At 35.9% G+C, this 19,361-nt stretch overlaps 2 protein-coding genes across 3 annotated transcripts in view; both read right to left on the bottom strand.

Moving 5' to 3' along the window:
* Positions 1–13,001, bottom strand: part of angel2 (angel homolog 2) — a 32,616-nt gene extending 19,615 nt beyond the window's left edge. Inside the window, exon 1 of one of the 2 annotated variants that reach the window (XM_083933755.1) lies at positions 12,876–13,001. Coding sequence is in view for 1 of the 2 variants with exons in the window: in XM_083933754.1 (XP_083789880.1) it covers positions 11,978–12,027 (50 nt within the window). In the remaining variant the exon portion in view is untranslated. Of the gene's footprint in view, positions 1–11,977; positions 12,105–12,875 lie in introns of those variants that run through there. The other variant, XM_083933754.1, reaches the window with a different exon arrangement.
* A 2,427-nt stretch (positions 13,002–15,428) lies between these two features.
* The window catches only part of galnt14 (UDP-N-acetyl-alpha-D-galactosamine:polypeptide N-acetylgalactosaminyltransferase 14 (GalNAc-T14)), a 175,776-nt gene continuing 171,843 nt past the window's right edge, over positions 15,429–19,361 (bottom strand). The window contains exon 15 of the mRNA XM_083934659.1: positions 15,429–16,346. Within this exon, the coding sequence (XP_083790785.1) occupies positions 16,188–16,346 (159 nt within the window). The 3' untranslated portion in view covers positions 15,429–16,187. The remainder of the gene's footprint in view (positions 16,347–19,361) is intronic.

Consider the following 19,361-nt stretch of genomic DNA (forward strand, 5'->3'; position numbering starts at 1 on the left):
GCCACAGTTCTAGAATGTTAAGTTACAGTTCTAGAATGTTAAGTCACAATTCTAGAATGTTAGGACAAAGTTTTAGAATCTTAAGTCAAAGTTCTAGAATGTTAAGTCAAAGTTCTAGAATATTATTTCAAAGTTCTAGAAAGTTAGGTCAAAGTTCTAGAATGTTAGGTTACAGTTCAAGAATGTTAAGTCACAGTTCTAGAATGTTAAGTCACAGTTCAAGAATGTTAAGTCACAGTTCTAGAATGTTAAGTTAGAGTTCAAGAATGTTAAGTCAAAGTTCTAGAATGTTAAGTCACAGTTCAAGAATGTTAAGTCACAGTTCTAGAATGTTAAGTCACAATTCTAAAATGTTAGGACAAAGTTTTAGAATCTTAAGTCAAAGTTCTAGAATGTTAAGTCAAAGTTCTAGAATATTATTTCAAAGTTCTAGAATGTTAGGTCAAAGTACTAGAATGTTAGGTCAAAGTTCTAGAATCTTAAGTCAAAGTTCTAGAATGTTAAGTTACAGTTCTAGAATGTTAAGTCAAAGTTCTAGAATGTTAAGTTAGAGTTCAAGAATGTTAAGTCAAAGTTCTAGAATGTTAAGTCACAGTTCTAGAATGTTAAGTCACAGTTATAGAACTGTAAGTCACAGTTCTAGAATGTTATGTCACAGTTCTAGAATGTTATGTCACAGTTCTAGAATGTTATGTCACAGTTCTATGATGTTAAGTCAAAGTTCTAGAATGTTTAGTCAAAGTTCTAGAATGTTAAGTTGCAGTTCCAGAATGTTAAGTCAAAGTTCTAGAATGTTAAGTCAAAGTTCTAGAATGTTAAGCCACAGTTCTAGAATGTTAAGTCAAAGTTCTAGAATGTTAAGTCAAAGTTCTAGAATGTTAAGTACAAGTTCTAGAATGTTAAGTCAAAGTTCTAGAATGTTAGGTCAAAGTTCTAGAATGTTAGGTCAAAGTTCTAGAATGTTAGGTCAAAGTTCTAGAATATTAGGTCAAAGTTCTAGAATGTTAGGTCAAAGTTCTAGAATGTTAAGCCACAGTTCAAGAATGTTAAGTTACAGTTCTAGAATGTTAAGTCACAGTTCTAGAATGTTAAGTCACAGTTCTTATTGGGTTTTTAACTTGGTTTCCACTGTAGGATTGATACGGCTAATATGTCAATTTTCTTCTCGATTAATCAATTGATTAATTTAATCTACCAAAAGTCCCAGAATAAGACATGGTCTACAAATGTTTGACCAACAGTCCAAAACACAAATATATTTAGTTACTATCATGGAAAACTGTGGAAATCACCACATATTTAGTATGTTAAGTGCACACAAACATATAACTGCTTTTATCCTGCATTAGGCTATTAACTATGTTATGTTCTGTAAACAAAGACTTTTCATATTGGAAATCAGTGCAAAAGCCACATCTACTTTCATTCCAGCTCAAAAATCAAACTCCGTCTGCCACAATAGCAGCAATTATTGAAGACAGTCCAAAACACAAATATATTTAGTTACTATCATAGAAAACTGTGGAAATCACCACACATTTAGGAAGTGAATTTTGAAGATTTCTGTCTGAAGAAATGATCAGACATGATGATGATAACTAATTGAATAATCAACTAATTGCTTATAAAATATCCACTGGCCAATATTGGCAGGAATAATAGTATCAGCATATATGCTTTCTGATATGAAAAGTCTTTGTTGACGGAACATATAATGCAGAAAATGACGCTTCGGTCGATATAGAAATTGTAGGCATTTTTTTTTTTTTTTAAATGACCACTAATCACCTGATACTGAATATACAGTACTTTTCAGCTATTTCATGTATTCCTTATTTAAATGGTCAGCAGTTGACTGATACTAAACATGATTTTTATAAAGACCTTTTCACTCAGTTCATTTCTAGAATTAGTTGACAGTGTACAACATGATACTGTATGTAAAATGATGTTTAATATTCTATAAGTTATTGGTTTAGGAGAAGAACATTCTAGTGGTATTTGCAGATATGATAGAATATCATTTTGAGAGATCATCATGGGACATTGGATTCTAGATAAAGTCAGTTCAAGAATGTTTAATCACAATTCTAGAATGTTACATTTCCATTCTAGAATGTTAAGTCACAGTTCTAGAATGTTAAGTCACAATTCTAGAATGTTAGGACAAGGTTTTAGAATCTTAAGTCAAAGTTCTAGAATGTTAAGTCAAATTTCTAGAATTTTAAGTCACAGTTCTAGAATGTTTAGTCAAAGTTCTAGAATGTTAAGTTGCAGTTCCAGAATGTTAGGTCAAAGTTCTAGAATGTTAGGTCAAAGTTCTAGAATGTTAGGTCAAAGTTCTAGAATATTAGGTCAAAGTTCTAGAATGTTAGGTCAAAGTTCTAGAATGTTAAGCCACAGTTCAAGAATGTTAAGTTACAGTTCTAGAATGTTAAGTCACAGTTCTAGAATGTTAAGTCACAGTTCTAGAATGTTAAGTCACAGTTCTTATTGGGTTTTTAACTTGGTTTCCACTGTAGGATTGATACGGCTAATATGTCAATTTTCTTCTCGATTAATCAATTGATTAATTTAATCTACCAAAAGTCCCAGAATAAGACATGGTCTACAAATGTTTGACCAACAGTCCAAAACACAAATATATTTAGTTAATATCATAGAAAACTGTGGAAATCACCACACATTTAGTATGTTAAGTGCAAACAAACATATAACGGCTTTTATCCTGCATTAGGCTATTAACTATGTTATGTTCTGTAAACAAAGACTTTTCATATTGGAAATCAGTGCAAAAGCCACATCTACTTTCATTCCAGCTCAAAAATCAAACTCCGTCTGCCACAATAGCAGCAATTATTGAAGACAGTCCAAAACACAAATATATTTAGTTACTATCATAGAAAACTGTGGAAATCACCACACATTTAGGAAGTGAATTTTGAAGATTTCTGTCTGAAGAAATGATCAGACATGATGATGATAACTAATTGAATAATCAACTAATTGCTTATAAAATATCCACTGGCCAATATTGGCAGGAATAATAGTATCAGCATATATGCTTTCTGATATGAAAAGTCTTTGTTGACAGAACATATAATGCAGAAAATGACGCTTCGGTCGATATAGAAATTGTAGGCATTTTTTTTTTTTTTAAATGACCACTAATCACCTGATACTGAATATACAGTACTTTTCAGCTATTTCATGTATTCCTTATTTAAATGGTCAGCAGTTGACTGATACTAAACATGATTTTTATAAAGACCTTTTCACTCAGTTCATTTCTAGAATTAGTTGACAGTGTACAACATGATACTGTATGTAAAATGATGTTTAATATTCTATAAGTTATTGGTTTAGGAGAAGAACATTCTAGTGGTATTTGCAGATATGATAGAATATCATTTTGAGAGATCATCATGGGACATTGGATTCTAGATAAAGTCAGTTCAAGAATGTTTAATCACAATTCTAGAATGTTACATTTCCATTCTAGAAAGTTAAGTCACAGTTCTAGAATGTTAAGTCACAATTCTAGAATGTTAGGACAAGGTTTTAGAATCTTAAGTCAAAGTTCTAGAATGTTAAGTCAAAGTTCTAGAATTTTAAGTCACAGTTCTAGAATGTTTAGTCAAAGTTCTAGAATGTTAAGTTGCAGTTCCAGAATGTTAAGTCAAAGTTCTAGAATGTTAAGTCACAGTTCTAGAATGTTAAGGTACAGTCCTAGAATGTTAAGTCAAAGTTCTAGAATGTTAAGTCACAGTTCTAGAATGTTAAGTCAAAGTTCTAGAATGTTAAGTCAAAGTTCTAGAATGTTAAGTCAAAGTTCTAGAATGTTAGGTCAAAGTTCTAGAATGTTAGGTCAAAGTTCTAGAATCTTATGTCAAAGTTCTAGAATGTTAAGTCACAGTTCTAGAATGTTAAGGTACAGTCCTAGAATGTTAAGTCAAAGTTCTAGAATGTTTAGTCAAAGTTCTAGAATGTTAAGTCAAAGTTCTAGAATGTTAAGTCAAAGTTCTAGAATGTTAAGTCAAAGTTCTAGAATGTTAGGTCAAAGTTCTAGAATCTTATGTCAAAGTTCTAGAATGTTAAGTTGCAGTTCCAGAATGTTAAGTCAATGTTCCATAATGTTAAGTCAAAGTTCTAGAATATTAAGTCAAAGTTCTAGAATGTTAAGTCACAGTTCTAGAATGTTAAATTACAGTTCTAGAATGTTAAGTCACAGTTCTAGAATATTAAGTCAAAGTTCTAGAATGTTAAGTCAAAATTCTCGAATGTTAAGTCAAAGTTCTCGAATGTTAAGTCAAAGTTCTAGAATGTTAAGTCACAGTTCTAGAATGTTAAGTCAAAGTTCTAGAATGTTAAGTCAAAGTTCTAGAATATTAAGCCACAGTTCTAGAATGTTAAGTCAAAGTTCTAGAATGTTAGGTCAAGTTCTAGAATGTTAGGTCAAAGTTCTAGAATGTAAGGTCAAAGTTCTAGAAGCTTAAGTCAAAGTTCTAAAATGTTAAGTCAAAGTTCTAGAATGCTAAGTCAAAGTTCTAAATGTTACGTCACAGTTCTAGAATGTTAAGTCACAGTTCTAGAATGTTAAGTCATAGTTCTAGAATGTTATGTCAAAGTTCTAGAATGTTAAGTTAAAGTTCTAGAATGTTAAGTCAAAGTTCTAGAATGTTAAGTCAAAGTTCTAGAATGCTACGTCAAAGTTCTAAATGTTAAGTCACAGTTCTAGAATGTTAAGTCACAGTTCTAGAATGTTAAGTCACAGTTCTAGAATGTTAAGTCAAAGTTCTAGAATGTTAAATCACAGTTCTAGAATGTTAAGTCACAGTTCTAGAATGATAAGTCACAGTTCTAGAATGATAAGTCACAGTTCTAGAATGTTAAGTTACAGTTCTAGAATGTTAGGTCAAAGTTCTAGAATGTTAAGTCAAAGTTCTAGAATGTTAAGTTACAGTTCTAGAATGTTCAGTCACAGATCTAGAATGTTAAGTCACAGTTCTAGAATGTTAGGTAAAAGTTCTAGAATGTTAGGTCAACAATCTAGAATGTTAGCTGAACATTCTAGAATGTTAGGTCAAAGTTCTAAAATCTTAAGTCAAAGTTCTAGAATGTTAAGTCATAGTTCTAGAATGTTAAGTCAAAGTTCTAGAATGTTAGGTCAAAATTCTAGAATGTTAGGTCAAAGTTCTAGAATGTTAAGTCAAAGTTCTGGAGTGTTAAGTCACAGTTCTAGAATGTTAAGTCAAAGTTCTAGAATGTTAGGTCAAAGTTCTAGAATGTTAAGTCACAGTTCTAAAATGTTTAGCCAAAGTTCTAGAATGTTAAGTCACAGTTATAGAATGTTAAGTCACAGTTCTAAAATGTTTAGCCAAAGTTCTAGAATGTTAAGTCACAGTTATAGAATGTTAAGTCACAGTTATAGAATGTTAAGTCACAGTTCTAGAATGTTAAGTCACAGTTCTAGAATGTTAAGTCACAGTTCTAGAATGTTAAGTCACAGTTCTAGAATGTTAAGTTGCAGTTCCAGAATGTTAAGTCAAAGTTCTAGAATGTTAAGTTACAGTTCTAGAATGTTAAGTCACAGTTCTAGAATGTAAAGTTGCAGTTCCAGAATGTTAAGTTACAGTTCTAGAATGTTAAGTCACAGTTCTAGAATGTTAAGTCACAGTTCTACAATGTTAAGTTACAGTTCTAGAATGTTAAGTCACAGTTCTAGAATGTTAAGTCACAGTTCTAGAATGTAAAGTCAAAGTTCTAGAATGTAAAGTTACAGTTCTAGAATGTTAAGTCACAGTTCTAGAATGTTTAGTCACAGTTCTTATTGGGTTTTTAACTTGGTTTCCACTGTAGGATTGATACGGCTAATATGTCAATTTTCTTCTCGATTAATCAATTGATTAATTTAATCTACCAAAAGTCCCAGAAATAAGACATGGTCTACAAATGTTTGACCAACAGTCCAAAACACAAATATATTTAGTTACTATCATAGAAAACTGTGGAAATCACCACATATTTAGTATGTTAAGTGCACACAAACATATAACTGCTTTGATCCTGCATTAGGCTATTCACTATGTTATGTTCTGTAAACAAAGACTTTTCATATTGGAAATCAGTGCAAAAGCCACATCTACTTTCATTCCAGCTCAAAAATCAAACTCCGTCTGCCACAATAGCAGCAATTATTGAAGGCAGTCCAAAACACAAACATATTTAGTTACTATCATAGAAAACTGTGGAAATCACCACACATTTAGGAAGTGAATTTTGAAGATTTCTGCCTGAAGAAATGATCAGATATGATGATGATAACTAATTGAATAATCAACTAATTGCTTATAAAATATCCACTGGCCAATATTGGCAGGAATAATAGTATCAGCATATATGCTTTCCAATATGAAAAGTCTTTGTTGACAGAACATATAATGCAGAAAATGACGCTTCGGTCGATATAGAAATTGTAGGCATTTATTTTATTTTTTTAAATGACCAGCAATCACCTGATACTGAATATACAGCACTTTTCAGCTATTTCATGTATTCCTTATTTAAATGGTCAGCAGTTGACTGATACTAAACATGATTTTTATAAAGACCTTTTCACTCAGTTCATTTCTAGAATTAGTTGACAGTGTACAACATGATACTGTATGTAAAATGATGTTTGATATTCTATAAGTAATTTGTTTAGGAGAAGAACATTCTAGTGGTATTTGCAGATATAATAGAATATCATTTTGAGAGATCATCATGGGACAATGGATTCTAGATAAAGTCAGTTCAAGAATGTTTAATCACAATTCTAGAATGTTAAATTTCCATTCTAGAATCTTAAGTCAAAGTTCTAATATGTTGATTCACAGTTCTAGAATGTTAAATTACAGTTCTAGAATGTTAAGTCACAGTTCTAGAATGTTAAATTACAGTTCTAGAATGTTAAGTCACAGTTCTAGAATATTAAGTCAAAGTTCTAGAATGTTAAGTCACAGTTCTAGAATGTTAAATTACAGTTCTAGAATGTTAAGTCACAGTTCTAGAATATTAAGTCAAAGTTCTAGAATGTTAAGTCAAAGTTCTAGAATGTTAAGTCAAAGTTCTAGAATGTTAAGTCACAGTTCTAGAATGTTAAGTCAAAGTTCTAGAATGTTAAGTCAAAGTTCTAGAATATTAAGCCACAGTTCTAGAATGTTAAGTCAAAGTTCTAGAATGTTAGGTCAAGTTCTAGAATGTTAGGTCAAAGTTCTAGAATGTAAGGTCAAAGTTCTAGAAGCTTAAGTCAAAGTTCTAAAATGTTAAGTCAAAGTTCTAGAATGCTAAGTCAAAGTTCTAAATGTTACGTCACAGTTCTAGAATGTTAAGTCACAGTTCTAGAATGTTAAGTCATAGTTCTAGAATGTTATGTCAAAGTTCTAGAATGTTAAGTTAAAGTTCTAGAATGTTAAGTCAAAGTTCTAGAATGTTAAGTCAAAGTTCTAGAATGCTACGTCAAAGTTCTAAATGTTAAGTCACAGTTCTAGAATGTTAAGTCACAGTTCTAGAATGTTAAGTCACAGTTCTAGAATGTTAAGTCAAAGTTCTAGAATGTTAAATCACAGTTCTAGAATGATAAGTCACAGTTCTAGAATGATAAGTCACAGTTCTAGAATGATAAGTCACAGTTCTAGAATGATAAGTCACAGTTCTAGAATGTTAAGTAAAAGTTCTAGAATGTTAAGTCACAGTTCTAGAGTGTTAAGTCACAGTTCTTGAATGTTAAGTCAAAGTTCTAGAATGTTAAGTTAGAGTTCTAGAATGTTAGGTGACAGTTCTAGAATGTTAAGTCACACTTCTAGAATGTTAAGTCAAAGTTCTAGAATGTTAAGTCAAAGTTCTAGAATGTTAAGTCACAGTTCTAGAATGTTAAGTCACAGTAATAGAATGTTAAGTCGCAGTTCTAGAATGTTATGTCAATGTTCCATAATGTTAAGTCAATGTTCCAGAATGTTAAGTCAATGTTCCAGAATGTTAAGTCAATGTTCAAGAATGTTAAGTCAAAGTTCTAGAATGTTAAGTCAAAGTTCTAGAATGTTATGCCACAGTTCTAGAATGTTAAGTCAAAGTTCTAGAATGTTAAGTCAAAATTCTAGAATGTTAGGTCAAAGTTCTAGAATGTTAGGTCAAAGTTCTAGAATGTTAAGTCAAAGTTCTAGAATGTTAAGTCAAAGTTCTAGAATGTTAAGCCACAGTTCTAGAATGTTAAGTCACAGTTCTAGAATGTTAAGTCACAATTCTAGAATGTTAGGACAAAGTTTTAGAATCTTAAGTCAAAGTTCTAGAATGTTAAGTCAAAGTTCTAGAATATTATTTCAAAGTTCTAGAAAGTTAGGTCAAAGTTCTAGAATGTTAGGTTACAGTTCAAGAATGTTAAGTCACAGTTCTAGAATGTTAAGTCACAGTTCAAGAATGTTAAGTCACAGTTCTAGAATGTTAAGTTAGAGTTCAAGAATGTTAAGTCAAAGTTCTAGAATGTTAAGTCACAGTTCAAGAATGTTAAGTCACAGTTCTAGAATGTTAAGTCACAATTCTAAAATGTTAGGACAAAGTTTTAGAATCTTAAGTCAAAGTTCTAGAATGTTAAGTCAAAGTTCTAGAATATTATTTCAAAGTTCTAGAATGTTAGGTCAAGGTACTAGAATGTTAGGTCAAAGTTCTAGAATCTTAAGTCAAAGTTCTAGAATGTTAAGTTACAGTTCTAGAATGTTAAGTCAAAGTTCTAGAATGTTAAGTTAGAGTTCAAGAATGTTAAGTCAAAGTTCTAGAATGTTAAGTCACAGTTCTAGAATGTTAAGTCACAGTTATAGAACTGTAAGTCACAGTTCTAGAATGTTATGTCACAGTTCTAGAATGTTATGTCACAGTTCTAGAATGTTATGTCACAGTTCTATGATGTTAAGTCAAAGTTCTAGAATGTTTAGTCAAAGTTCTAGAATGTTAAGTCAAAGTTCTAGAATGTTAAGCCACAGTTCTAGAATGTTAAGTCAAAGTTCTAGAATGTTAAGTCAAAGTTCTAGAATGTTAAGTACAAGTTCTAGAATGTTAAGTCAAAGTTCTAGAATGTTAGGTCAAAGTTCTAGAATGTTAGGTCAAAGTTCTAGAATGTTAGGTCAAAGTTCTAGAATATTAGGTCAAAGTTCTAGAATGTTAGGTCAAAGTTCTAGAATGTTAAGCCACAGTTCAAGAATGTTAAGTTACAGTTCTAGAATGTTAAGTCACAGTTCTAGAATGTTAAGTCACAGTTCTAGAATGTTAAGTCACAGTTCTTATTGGGTTTTTAACTTGGTTTCCACTGTAGGATTGATACGGCTAATATGTCAATTTTCTTCTCGATTAATCAATTGATTAATTTAATCTACCAAAAGTCCCAGAAATAAGACATGGTCTACAAATGTTTGACCAACAGTCCAAAACACAAATATATTTAGTTACTATCATAGAAAACTGTGGAAATCACCACATATTTAGTATGTTAAGTGCAAACAAACATATAACTGCTTTTATCCTGCATTAGGCTATTGACTATGTTATGTTCTGTAAACAAAGACTTTTCATATTGGAAATCAGTGCAAAAGCCACATCTACTTTCATTCCAGCTCAAAAATCAAACTCCGTCTGCCACAATAGCAGCAATTATTGAAGGCAGTCCAAAACACAAATATATTTAGTTACTATCATAGAAAACTGTGGAAATCACCACACATTTAGGAAGTGAATTTTGAAGATTTCTGTCTGAAGAAATGATCAGATATGATGATGATAATCTAATTGAATAATCAACTAATTGCTTATAAAATATCCACTGGCCAATATTGGCAGGAATAATAGTATCAGCATATATGCTTTCCAATATGAAAAGTCTTTGTTGACAGAACATATAATGCAGAAAATGACGCTTCGGTCGATATAGAAATTGTAGGCATTTTTTTTTTTTTTAAATGACCACTAATCACCTGATACTGAATATACAGTACTTTTCAGCTATTTCATGTATTCCTTATTTAAATGGTCAGCAGTTGACTGATACTAAACATGATTTTTATAAAGACCTTTTCACTCAGTTCATTTCTAGAATTAGTTGACAGTGTACAACATGATACTGTATGTAAAATGATGTTTAATATTCTATAAGTAATTTGTTTAGGAGAAGAACATTCTAGTGGTATTTGCAGATATGATAGAATATCATTTTGAGAGATCATCATGGGACATTGGATTCTAGATAAAGTCAGTTCAAGAATGTTTAATCACAATTCTAGAATGTTACATTTCCATTCTAGAATGTTAAGTCACAGTTCTAGAATGTTAAGTCACAATTCTAGAATGTTAGGACAAGGTTTTAGAATCTTAAGTCAAAGTTCTAGAATGTTAAGTCAAAGTTCTAGAATTTTAAGTCACAGTTCTAGAATGTTTAGTCAAAGTTCTAGAATGTTAAGTTGCGGTTCCAGAATGTTAAGTCAAAGTTCTAGAATGTTAAGTCACAGTTCTAGAATGTTAAGGTACAGTCCTAGAATGTTAAGTCAAAGTTCTAGAATGTTAAGTCACAGTTCTAGAATGTTAAGTCAAAGTTCTAGAATGTTAAGTCAAAGTTCTAGAATGTTAAGTCAAAGTTCTAGAATGTTAAGTCAAAGTTCTAGAATGTTAGGTCAAAGTTCTAGAATGTTAGGTCAAAGTTCTAGAATCTTATGTCAAAGTTCTAGAATGTTAAGTCACAGTTCTAGAATGTTAAGGTACAGTCCTAGAATGTTAAGTCAAAGTTCTAGAATGTTTAGTCAAAGTTCTAGAATGTTAAGTCAAAGTTCTAGAATGTTAAGTCAAAGTTCTAGAATGTTAAGTCAAAGTTCTAGAATGTTAGGTCAAAGTTCTAGAATCTTATGTCAAAGTTCTAGAATGTTAAGTTGCAGTTCCAGAATGTTAAGTCAATGTTCCAGAATGTTAAGTCAAAGTTCTAGAATGTTAAGTCAAAGTTCTAGAATGTTAAGTTGCAGTTCTAGAATGTTAAGTCACAGTTCTAGAATGTTAAATTACAGTCCTAGAATGTTAAGTCAAAGTTCTAGAATGTTAAGTCAAAGTTCTCGAATGTTAAGTCAAAGTTCTCGAATGTTAAGTCAAAGTTCTAGAATGTTAGGTCAAAGTTCTAGAATGTTAAGTCAAAGTTCTAGAATGTTAAGTCAAAGTTCTAGAATGTTAGGTCAAAGTTCTAGAATGTTAACTCACAGTTCTAGAATGTTAGGTCAAAATTCTAGAATCTTAAGTCAAAGTTCTAGAATGTTAAGTCAAAGTTCTAGAATGTTAAGTCACAGTTCTAGAATGTTAAGTCAAAGTTCTAGAATGTTAAGTCACAGTTCTAGAATGTTAAGTCACAGTTCTAGAATGTTTAGTCACAGTTCTTATTGGGTTTTTAACTTGGTTTCCACTGTAGGATTGATACGGCTAATATGTCAATTTTCTTCTCGATTAATCAATTGATTAATTTAATCTACCAAAAGTCCCAGAAATAAGACATGGTCTACAAATGTTTGACCAACAGTCCAAAACACAAATATATTTAGTTACTATCATAGAAAACTGTGGAAATCACCACACATTTAGTATGTTAAGTGCACACAAACATATAACTGCTTTTATCCTGCATTAGGCTATTCACTATGTTATGTTCTGTAAACAAAGACTTTTCATATTGGAAATCAGTGCAAAAGCCACATCTACTTTCATTCCAGCTCAAAAATCAAACTCCGTCGGCCACAATAGCAGCAATTATTGAAGACATGCTGTTGATTGAAGGATCAGCAGGCTAATCTGTTATGACTATAATCTTTAGGCTAGCACTTATCCGTGTGAAACAGTTAACTCGGGACGTGGTTAGGTATCGACTCCAGTTATGTTTGTTGTGTTTGTGTTTAAGCGTGACTCCCTCACGTTAACTCACTTCTCTCCGGAGACTGAAAACACATCGTTTATGCCTCTGTTTGGATCCATCTCCACAAATCATTATCAGCGTACATATTCAACGTTTTAGGTCGAGGGTGGTTTTAACTGAATTCAAAACAAGCAGCAGATTCTGAGACGCCGACATATGACGTATGCCTAGGCGCCGCGAGGATCCGTGTTGCCTTCAAGTATTCCAGCTAAACTCGTTTTTCATAGGTTTTACTGTAAAATGGTGCATTGCAGTCGATTACAGTAGGAGCGACTGGACGAGCAGAGTAACCATAGAGTAAGAATTTATCTGAAGTAGACTACACTACATGACGTGATGCTTGGACAAAAACAATAAGAGGGAAAGCATACCAAAATAAAAAACATGGGAAAAAACAACAGTTAGAAACGAAATGCTAAGCAAAAGCTAAATATTGGTATAATTTTTAACCGTCCATTGCCTTCTAGCAACATAAACAAAAACAACAACACAAAATACTCGCCTTTAATCTGAAATAAACGTGTGTTTTTACGATTGTATCACTGTATGGGTGGTTAAAACGAGTAATACCCAAATGTCCGAGAGCTTCTAAAAGCATTATCAAGTTCTTCATCCCGCTGGAACTTGTAGTCTTTTAGAGCCGTTTCACAGTATCGAACGCTACGACACAAATGAGGAAGCGGACTACAGGCCACCTCGGTACGGCGGATAATAGCGACCCGTCTGGAAACTTACCGAGAACACACTGAAATGTCACGATTTCTTACTTAATTAATCACTACTTATAGTTAAAATCCGCAATACGGTGAATAAGATTAAATATGGGTGTCGCTACGTTCTCTCCTTTTTTTAAGATCATCTTTCGAGAAAATGAGAATGGCAAAATGGAAAAGGTCATTGTACTTACGTAAAAGCGAGCCTCTTCTCGAAGACAACGATGCAGCTATAGACTGTTTTATAAAGATCAAATGTCAGCTGCTAATGTGCGACATTTTCTGTTATTACGTGCCGTTAAATCTGAAGTCAAGATTTTAGGAACGGATTAAAGAGCAGAAGATTCCGCGCGCACACACACACACACACCCTCTCGCTCTTTCTGTCTTACTGCTCTGTGTGTGTGTGTGTGTGTGTGTGTGTGTGTGTGTGTGTATGTGTGTGTTTGTGTGTGTGTGTGTGTCCCACCTGTGCTTTATTTTGCACGAGCTCCCCACATCCCATTTCTCTTGAGTCATTTACTGATGTAAAGCTCTTTTCCACTGCTGTGAAACCAGATTACTTGGATGTAAATAATCACACATCCCCATAAAAGATGAAATAAAGACAGAATGATGTCCTCTCCTTTATTAGACAGAGCAGCACTTTTTAAACGTAATTATTAAAACATCATATATCCACAGTTGTATACCTCTACCTTTCCTAGTTGCAGGAGCCTGTGAAGTTGTGTACGGTGGGAGCAGTAGCGTTCCAATAGTGGTAGTAATTGTGCCAAGATTAGTAATTTTACTGTTATATCTCTTAAGTAGACATATTTCTTATTAATTATTCCTTTCTTGTTTTAGTCATGTATTTCCACCACTGGTAGTGGTAATATCTGTCTGGTTACAGTAACAGTGGTAATAATATCATCAGAGAAATTGTATGTAGAACGTTTTACTCCAATTGTGGTGTTTCATAAAAATGAAGAGGTGGTTTTATATGTTTTAATATGTTATATTCATTTTGACTTTGAGCTTATTGGTTTTAATTGTGTGTGTGTGTGTGTGTGTGTGTGTGTGTGTGTGTGTGTGCGTGCGTGCATGAGTGTGTGTGTATGTGTGTGTGTGAGTGTTGTTTATGTGTGTGTGTGAGTGTGTGTATGTGTGTGTGTGTGTGTGTGTGTGTGTGTGTGTTTGTGTGTGTGCGTGTGTGTGTAAAATATGCAAATTTCAGTTTGCCATGCAAACATCCCGGTCCCTTTAATCATAATCAGACAGAGCGAGTCGTTATAAAACCTTTATTCAGGAGTCAGACAGGATATCAAAGTGATACAGCGGACAATGTCAAACACACAAGAAAAAGTGGGAAACCATTTGTTTCCAGAAGTTAGAAATGCATCATTTGAAAAAGTGACTTGAACATGATTTTTAGGGAAGTTTAGAGATGACCTGCTGTTGCTTTGAGTCATGTTTACTGAAATGTAAAACCAGGAGAAGACTGGAGGGTCAAAGGTCTGATTTCCACAGCAGCTGCAGTTTGTCCGTCATCAACGACCTCATGTTCCCTCAGTGTGCTCACAAGTGAAAATGTTTGGTTACTTTTAATCATCATTCCCATTCTGGAAAAGCATCAAGAGTGGACACGTTTTGTCCTGAAAGTAAACCTCAAACAGCAGCGACACTTTAATAAATCCTCTAAAAAAAAACAGTGATGTGAACGAGCATCATAGGAGCATTCAGAGTAAAGCTTTCCGCCTCAGTTTGATAAAGTTAACAAACAGAACTTGGGCAGAAAAATGCTCACATGCATATCAACACAGAAGACAGTATGAGATGTGTTGCTGACATGCTGCTCTGTTTCAGTTTGTTAGTCTCTACTGTATGTACACCTGTAGCCCTTTTCTCTGTGCTCACACTTACAGTTATAAATGTTCTTCATATGGAGTGTGTGACTGTGTCTTTGCAGCAGGAGCTCAGCCGGGCCTTGCCAGCTCTCCTTTCTGTCTTCCCTTCTCCTCCTTTCTTCTACTTCTGCCATCAAATCTGCTGCCGTACGCAAAGGTGTTACTGGGAACGGTCACATAAGCAACAAAATATCTCATCCACTTTGCAAACATCAGAACAGAAACCTAGAGGGAAGTTTCTCCACTCACAGAATAGATAACCGTGTGGTTTTTAGAGCTGTATAGAAACCATCCATCTGGACTTACCCCTGTTCGATCGTTTGGTTTCTTCTCGTACAAAGCGGTCTGTGGGTCTTAAAGGAGGGTTTATGAGCTGTCTTGTAACTTACTGGGTGTGAAATTACTATGACGATAACTGTAAATATATAGTTTTTTTTAAATTGTTCTCCACACCACAACTATAACGTCGACCACTGACGATTTTGGGATTCATCTCACAACATTTTCATGAAGGATAGAAACACTGACAGCCAATCCAAAAGCATCAGCATTTACAGGGCTAAATCAAGCTTTGCAAATGTTGTTTCTGCCCTTTCTGACTAGCCTCTTTGATGTGAGCTGACTGATGCATTTAAGAAACACAATAAAGCAGAAGCCGAGGGACACGCTGGGCTCGGCAGGAACGAACAATGTTATCGTTGATCAGCGTGGATGCTCACATCGTTAGAGTTCTAGTTCTCGGCGACGACGGTCCTTTACAGAGAATCCCAGTTCAATCAGGAGAGACTTCATTTAAAAGTGAAATGAATTTATTGACATGGTGCACAATAAAGTTTAGAAATGTGAAAAGTCTTTGGCGATTAGATCCCATCGTGATGTCATTAACATTTTAGGGGTTTAGAGATGCCTCGAGAACAGGAGTATCCCCGTGATGGAGCAGGGTGGAGCTGGGTGGGATGAGATGTGGAGGTCTGAAATGACAACTGACAGCAGCAGTGAGGAGAACCGTTTCAAAGTGATGGTGGCGAAAATCTGGTTGGTTTAGCTGAAGCATGGAGTGCCCACAGTCTGCTGGTTAAGGCCTAAAGAGACACAGAGAGAGTGAACGAGAAGCACAGAAGTCTTCCTGAATGAACTGTCACTAAAGACAGACAGACGGACGGTTATCAGACCAAGTAAACTAAAAACTGGAGTTGTGCTTGTTTTTAATTCGACAGAAAACAAAATCACTTTCATTGCAAAAGATTAAAAGACATATTCTTCTGGGTTCTTTGACAGGTCAGGGTTTTAAGGTGCACTTGGTTCGACTCTTCCCCAAACAGCCTCAAACACACACACACTTTAATCTCCAGACAAAACTGATGTGTGTCATGTCTCAATCCAGCACAGCTCTTCAGTAAATCGGGATTTATTAACCCGACAGATCCACGTTTGACACTCGAACAGGCGTCAAAAAGTCTGAACAAACGCTCCGTACAGCCTCCATCAATGCAGCGCCCTGACGCGACGCGCTCATGCATCTTCTTCACTCCGTCAGTGCAGCTGTCTGTGCGCAGGTCTCTGAGTCCGCAGGTGGGCGACAAGGGCAGGTTTGTGGAGGTAAAGTCACAGGGTCAGGGGTCAGGAGAAGGGGACTTCCCATCTCTGTGTGTACGCGCTCAGTTCGCACGGGCTGATGACCAGCATCCGAGAGGAATCCATCCCGTCCAGAGCCATCTCCGAGTCCAGACAGAACCGAGAGACGAGGTGCTCCAGGTGAGTCCCCGACTTCTGCCAACGCTGCAGGCAAGAACAAAGGAAGTGCTCAGAAAATACTGTCTTCCCACGTCCTCTCTTTGTGGAGGGTAATAGTGCACATGCAATCAAACAATGATTAGACAAGATACTTCTTTACAAAAGCGTAAGAGTTTACTGCTCTAACATCAAATTATACAACGTTATTTAGATTTTTATAGCTTGCTATTGACCCTCAAATTGTATCGCAGTAGAAGGAGTTAATACTGCAGCGAGCAAAGCAGTAATTAAAGTTTTTATGAGGTGCTGCTCGGAGGATCTCATTGATGCTGAAACCTGCGGCGGGACGAGACAAAGAGCTGTGGGGTCACGCTCTGCAGGGCCCAGGTGCAAAAACCCAAAGAAACATGAATCTGTCAGAACCTGAGCTGAGATCTGAAGTCATCCTCATCAAAACCATAATGGCCGTTTCAGGCGAGTTCTTTTTGTGTTTCCCTTCCTCAGAGACGAGCGTTTGAAGTGATTCAAGTCAAAAACATGTTTGTTCTGGAGAGATGTACCACTTATGTAGGCTACATGTTGTTCTGCTCACAGGAGGGTGAGCGTGGTGTTAATAGAGCCACGATATACACTTTTATGGGAAATACACCAGGCTGAATTAAACCAAAATGATCCTTTAAGCAACCGAGGAAGTATGCAATATGCAGAATATATAGAGAAGGAACTGGGTGACACACAACCACTGCAGCTCAGAGAGAAGACGTCGCCTTCACCAACAGAAAAAAGACCTCACAGCAGAAACACCCCAGTCATCAGAGTCATCATTAGAGAAGTGGATAGAAAAATGTAGTAGTAGTCAAGAGGACCAATCACAAACAATCACAAAATGGCTGCTGCAGACAACCGTCCTCGTAATCGTGTAAACATTTTAGAAACCTTCAATGATACTGAGCTTTTAAAAAAGGATCGCTACTTTTTTGTTTTTCGCTAAATATTCCTGTAATAACGTCTTTCCTTAATGCACAAGGGGGTCAAGGAGTCACAGCTGTTCTTGTGTCCAGTTTGGTTGCTGTTTGCACCTCTCACTATCGCCACGCTTATCGTAGTCTGATCATTACGACGCTTCTAACATGGATCATGTCAGACATGTGAGACTAGTCAGTGGTTTATCTGCTCTTTATTAAAAGCTCTTTATTGGGATATGACAACATCCCATCTCATCTCATCTCATCTCATCTCATCTCATCTCATCTTCGACCTCTTATCCGGGGTCGGGTCCCGGGGGCAGCAGCTTTAGCAGGGGACCCCAAACTTCCCTTTCCCGGGCCACATTAACCAGCTCTAACTGGGGGATCCTGAGGCGTTCCCAGGCCAGTGTGGAGATATAATCTCTCCACCTGGTCCTGGGTCTTCCCTGAGGCCTCCTCCCAGCTGGACGTGCCTGGAACACCTCCCTAGGGAGGCGCCCAGGGGGCATCCTTACTAGATGCCCGAACCACCTCAACTGGCTCCTTTCAACCCAAAGGAGCAGCGGCTCTACTCCGAGTTCCTCACGGATGCTGAACTTCTCCCCCTCTCTCTAAGGGAGACTCCAGCCACCCTCCTGAGAAAACCCATTTCAGTCGCTTGTACCCGCGACCTCGTTCTTTCGGTCATGACCCAGCTTTCATGACCTGTGGTATTTCTGACAGAGACCAACAACAGCCCGTCCTTTCTCTCAGCTCAGCACTTCTCCTCGGTAAAAGTCCTCCTCAGCAGCTTTGTGAAGAAGACGCTCTCAGAGCAACTTTTAGTGCTGTTAATAGTTTTGAGAATACATGTCCTGCTTTATATTTGGGAATCTCATTTTAAACTTCTTTCTTATAAAAGGAAATGAGCACTGACGCAACAGTATGCTGTATTTAAAATGTTTTTCAGCCCAATAAAAAGGTTTGAAAACTGGTGATTCTCATCAGTCACCACTAGATGGAGACGTCTCCTCACGTTTACTTTTATCCAGCGAGCCTCTGACTTAACACACAGTTTGCAGTGTGTGTGTTTGGGTGTGTGGGCATTATTCAGAGAGAGAGAGAGAGAGAGAGAGAGAGAGAGAGAGAGAGAGAGAGAGAGAGAGAGAGCAAGAATTATAAAAACAAAGGAAGAGAGAGAGAGAGAGAGAAAGTGAGGAAAGAGACACGAGAGACAATCGGGTGAGTGTGACATATCTGTAAGTGTATCTTGGTGTGACTGCGTGTGTGTGTAATTTGAGTGTGCACATGTTTTGATGTGTGTGTGTGTTTATATCTCTGTATCAGTGTGTATATTGGTAGGGAGTGGTAGTGTCCGTATTGTGTTTACTGGGCCTCTGAAGCGTATCACTGTCATGTATCTTGATCTTGTAAGCCCCTCTAACAACACACACACACACACACACACACACACACACACACACACACACACACACACACACACACACACACACACACACACACACACAACACACACACACAGGCTTTGTGGCGTTGCATTGTGGATCCATTGCGGCGTTGACACGCTCATCACACTGTAGCGACGAGCCGCGGAGCTTTTTAATTGAAAAAAAGACGGAGGGATAATTAAAAGTAAATCAATTAGTATTCACCTCATTACTGAGCGCTGCAGCACTGCTGACGTCGGCCTGAGAGAATAACACTTTGCATCAGTCCCCCTCTACAATACCCCCATCTCTCTCTTTACATACTGTACATAAACATTACATCACACTCCCAGGGGGACAGTGAGGAGACTGGGTCCCAGGATGCACCGGGATCAGACACAGGTCATCACAGGGTGAACACAAAGAAACTAACCAACAAATAGACTGTATGTTGAAAAGCGGGGGCGGGGCCCTTTTGGACTGTGGGCCAGTTCTCAGTGAATGTCTTTCACATCCAAGCAAATATTGGTTTTATAACGCTAACAGCCGAATTGATACCGAATGGAATCGGAAATCGAATCGGGACATTGATTTGAATCGATTCAGGTAATCAGTGACGATATTCAGCCTTAGAGCGGTCCGGCTATCATTGTATCACCCAGGAC

The sequence above is a fragment of the Echiichthys vipera genome (genome assembly GCF_963691815.1).
Source record: "Echiichthys vipera genome assembly, chromosome: 19".
NCBI lineage: Eukaryota > Metazoa > Chordata > Actinopteri > Perciformes > Trachinidae > Echiichthys > Echiichthys vipera.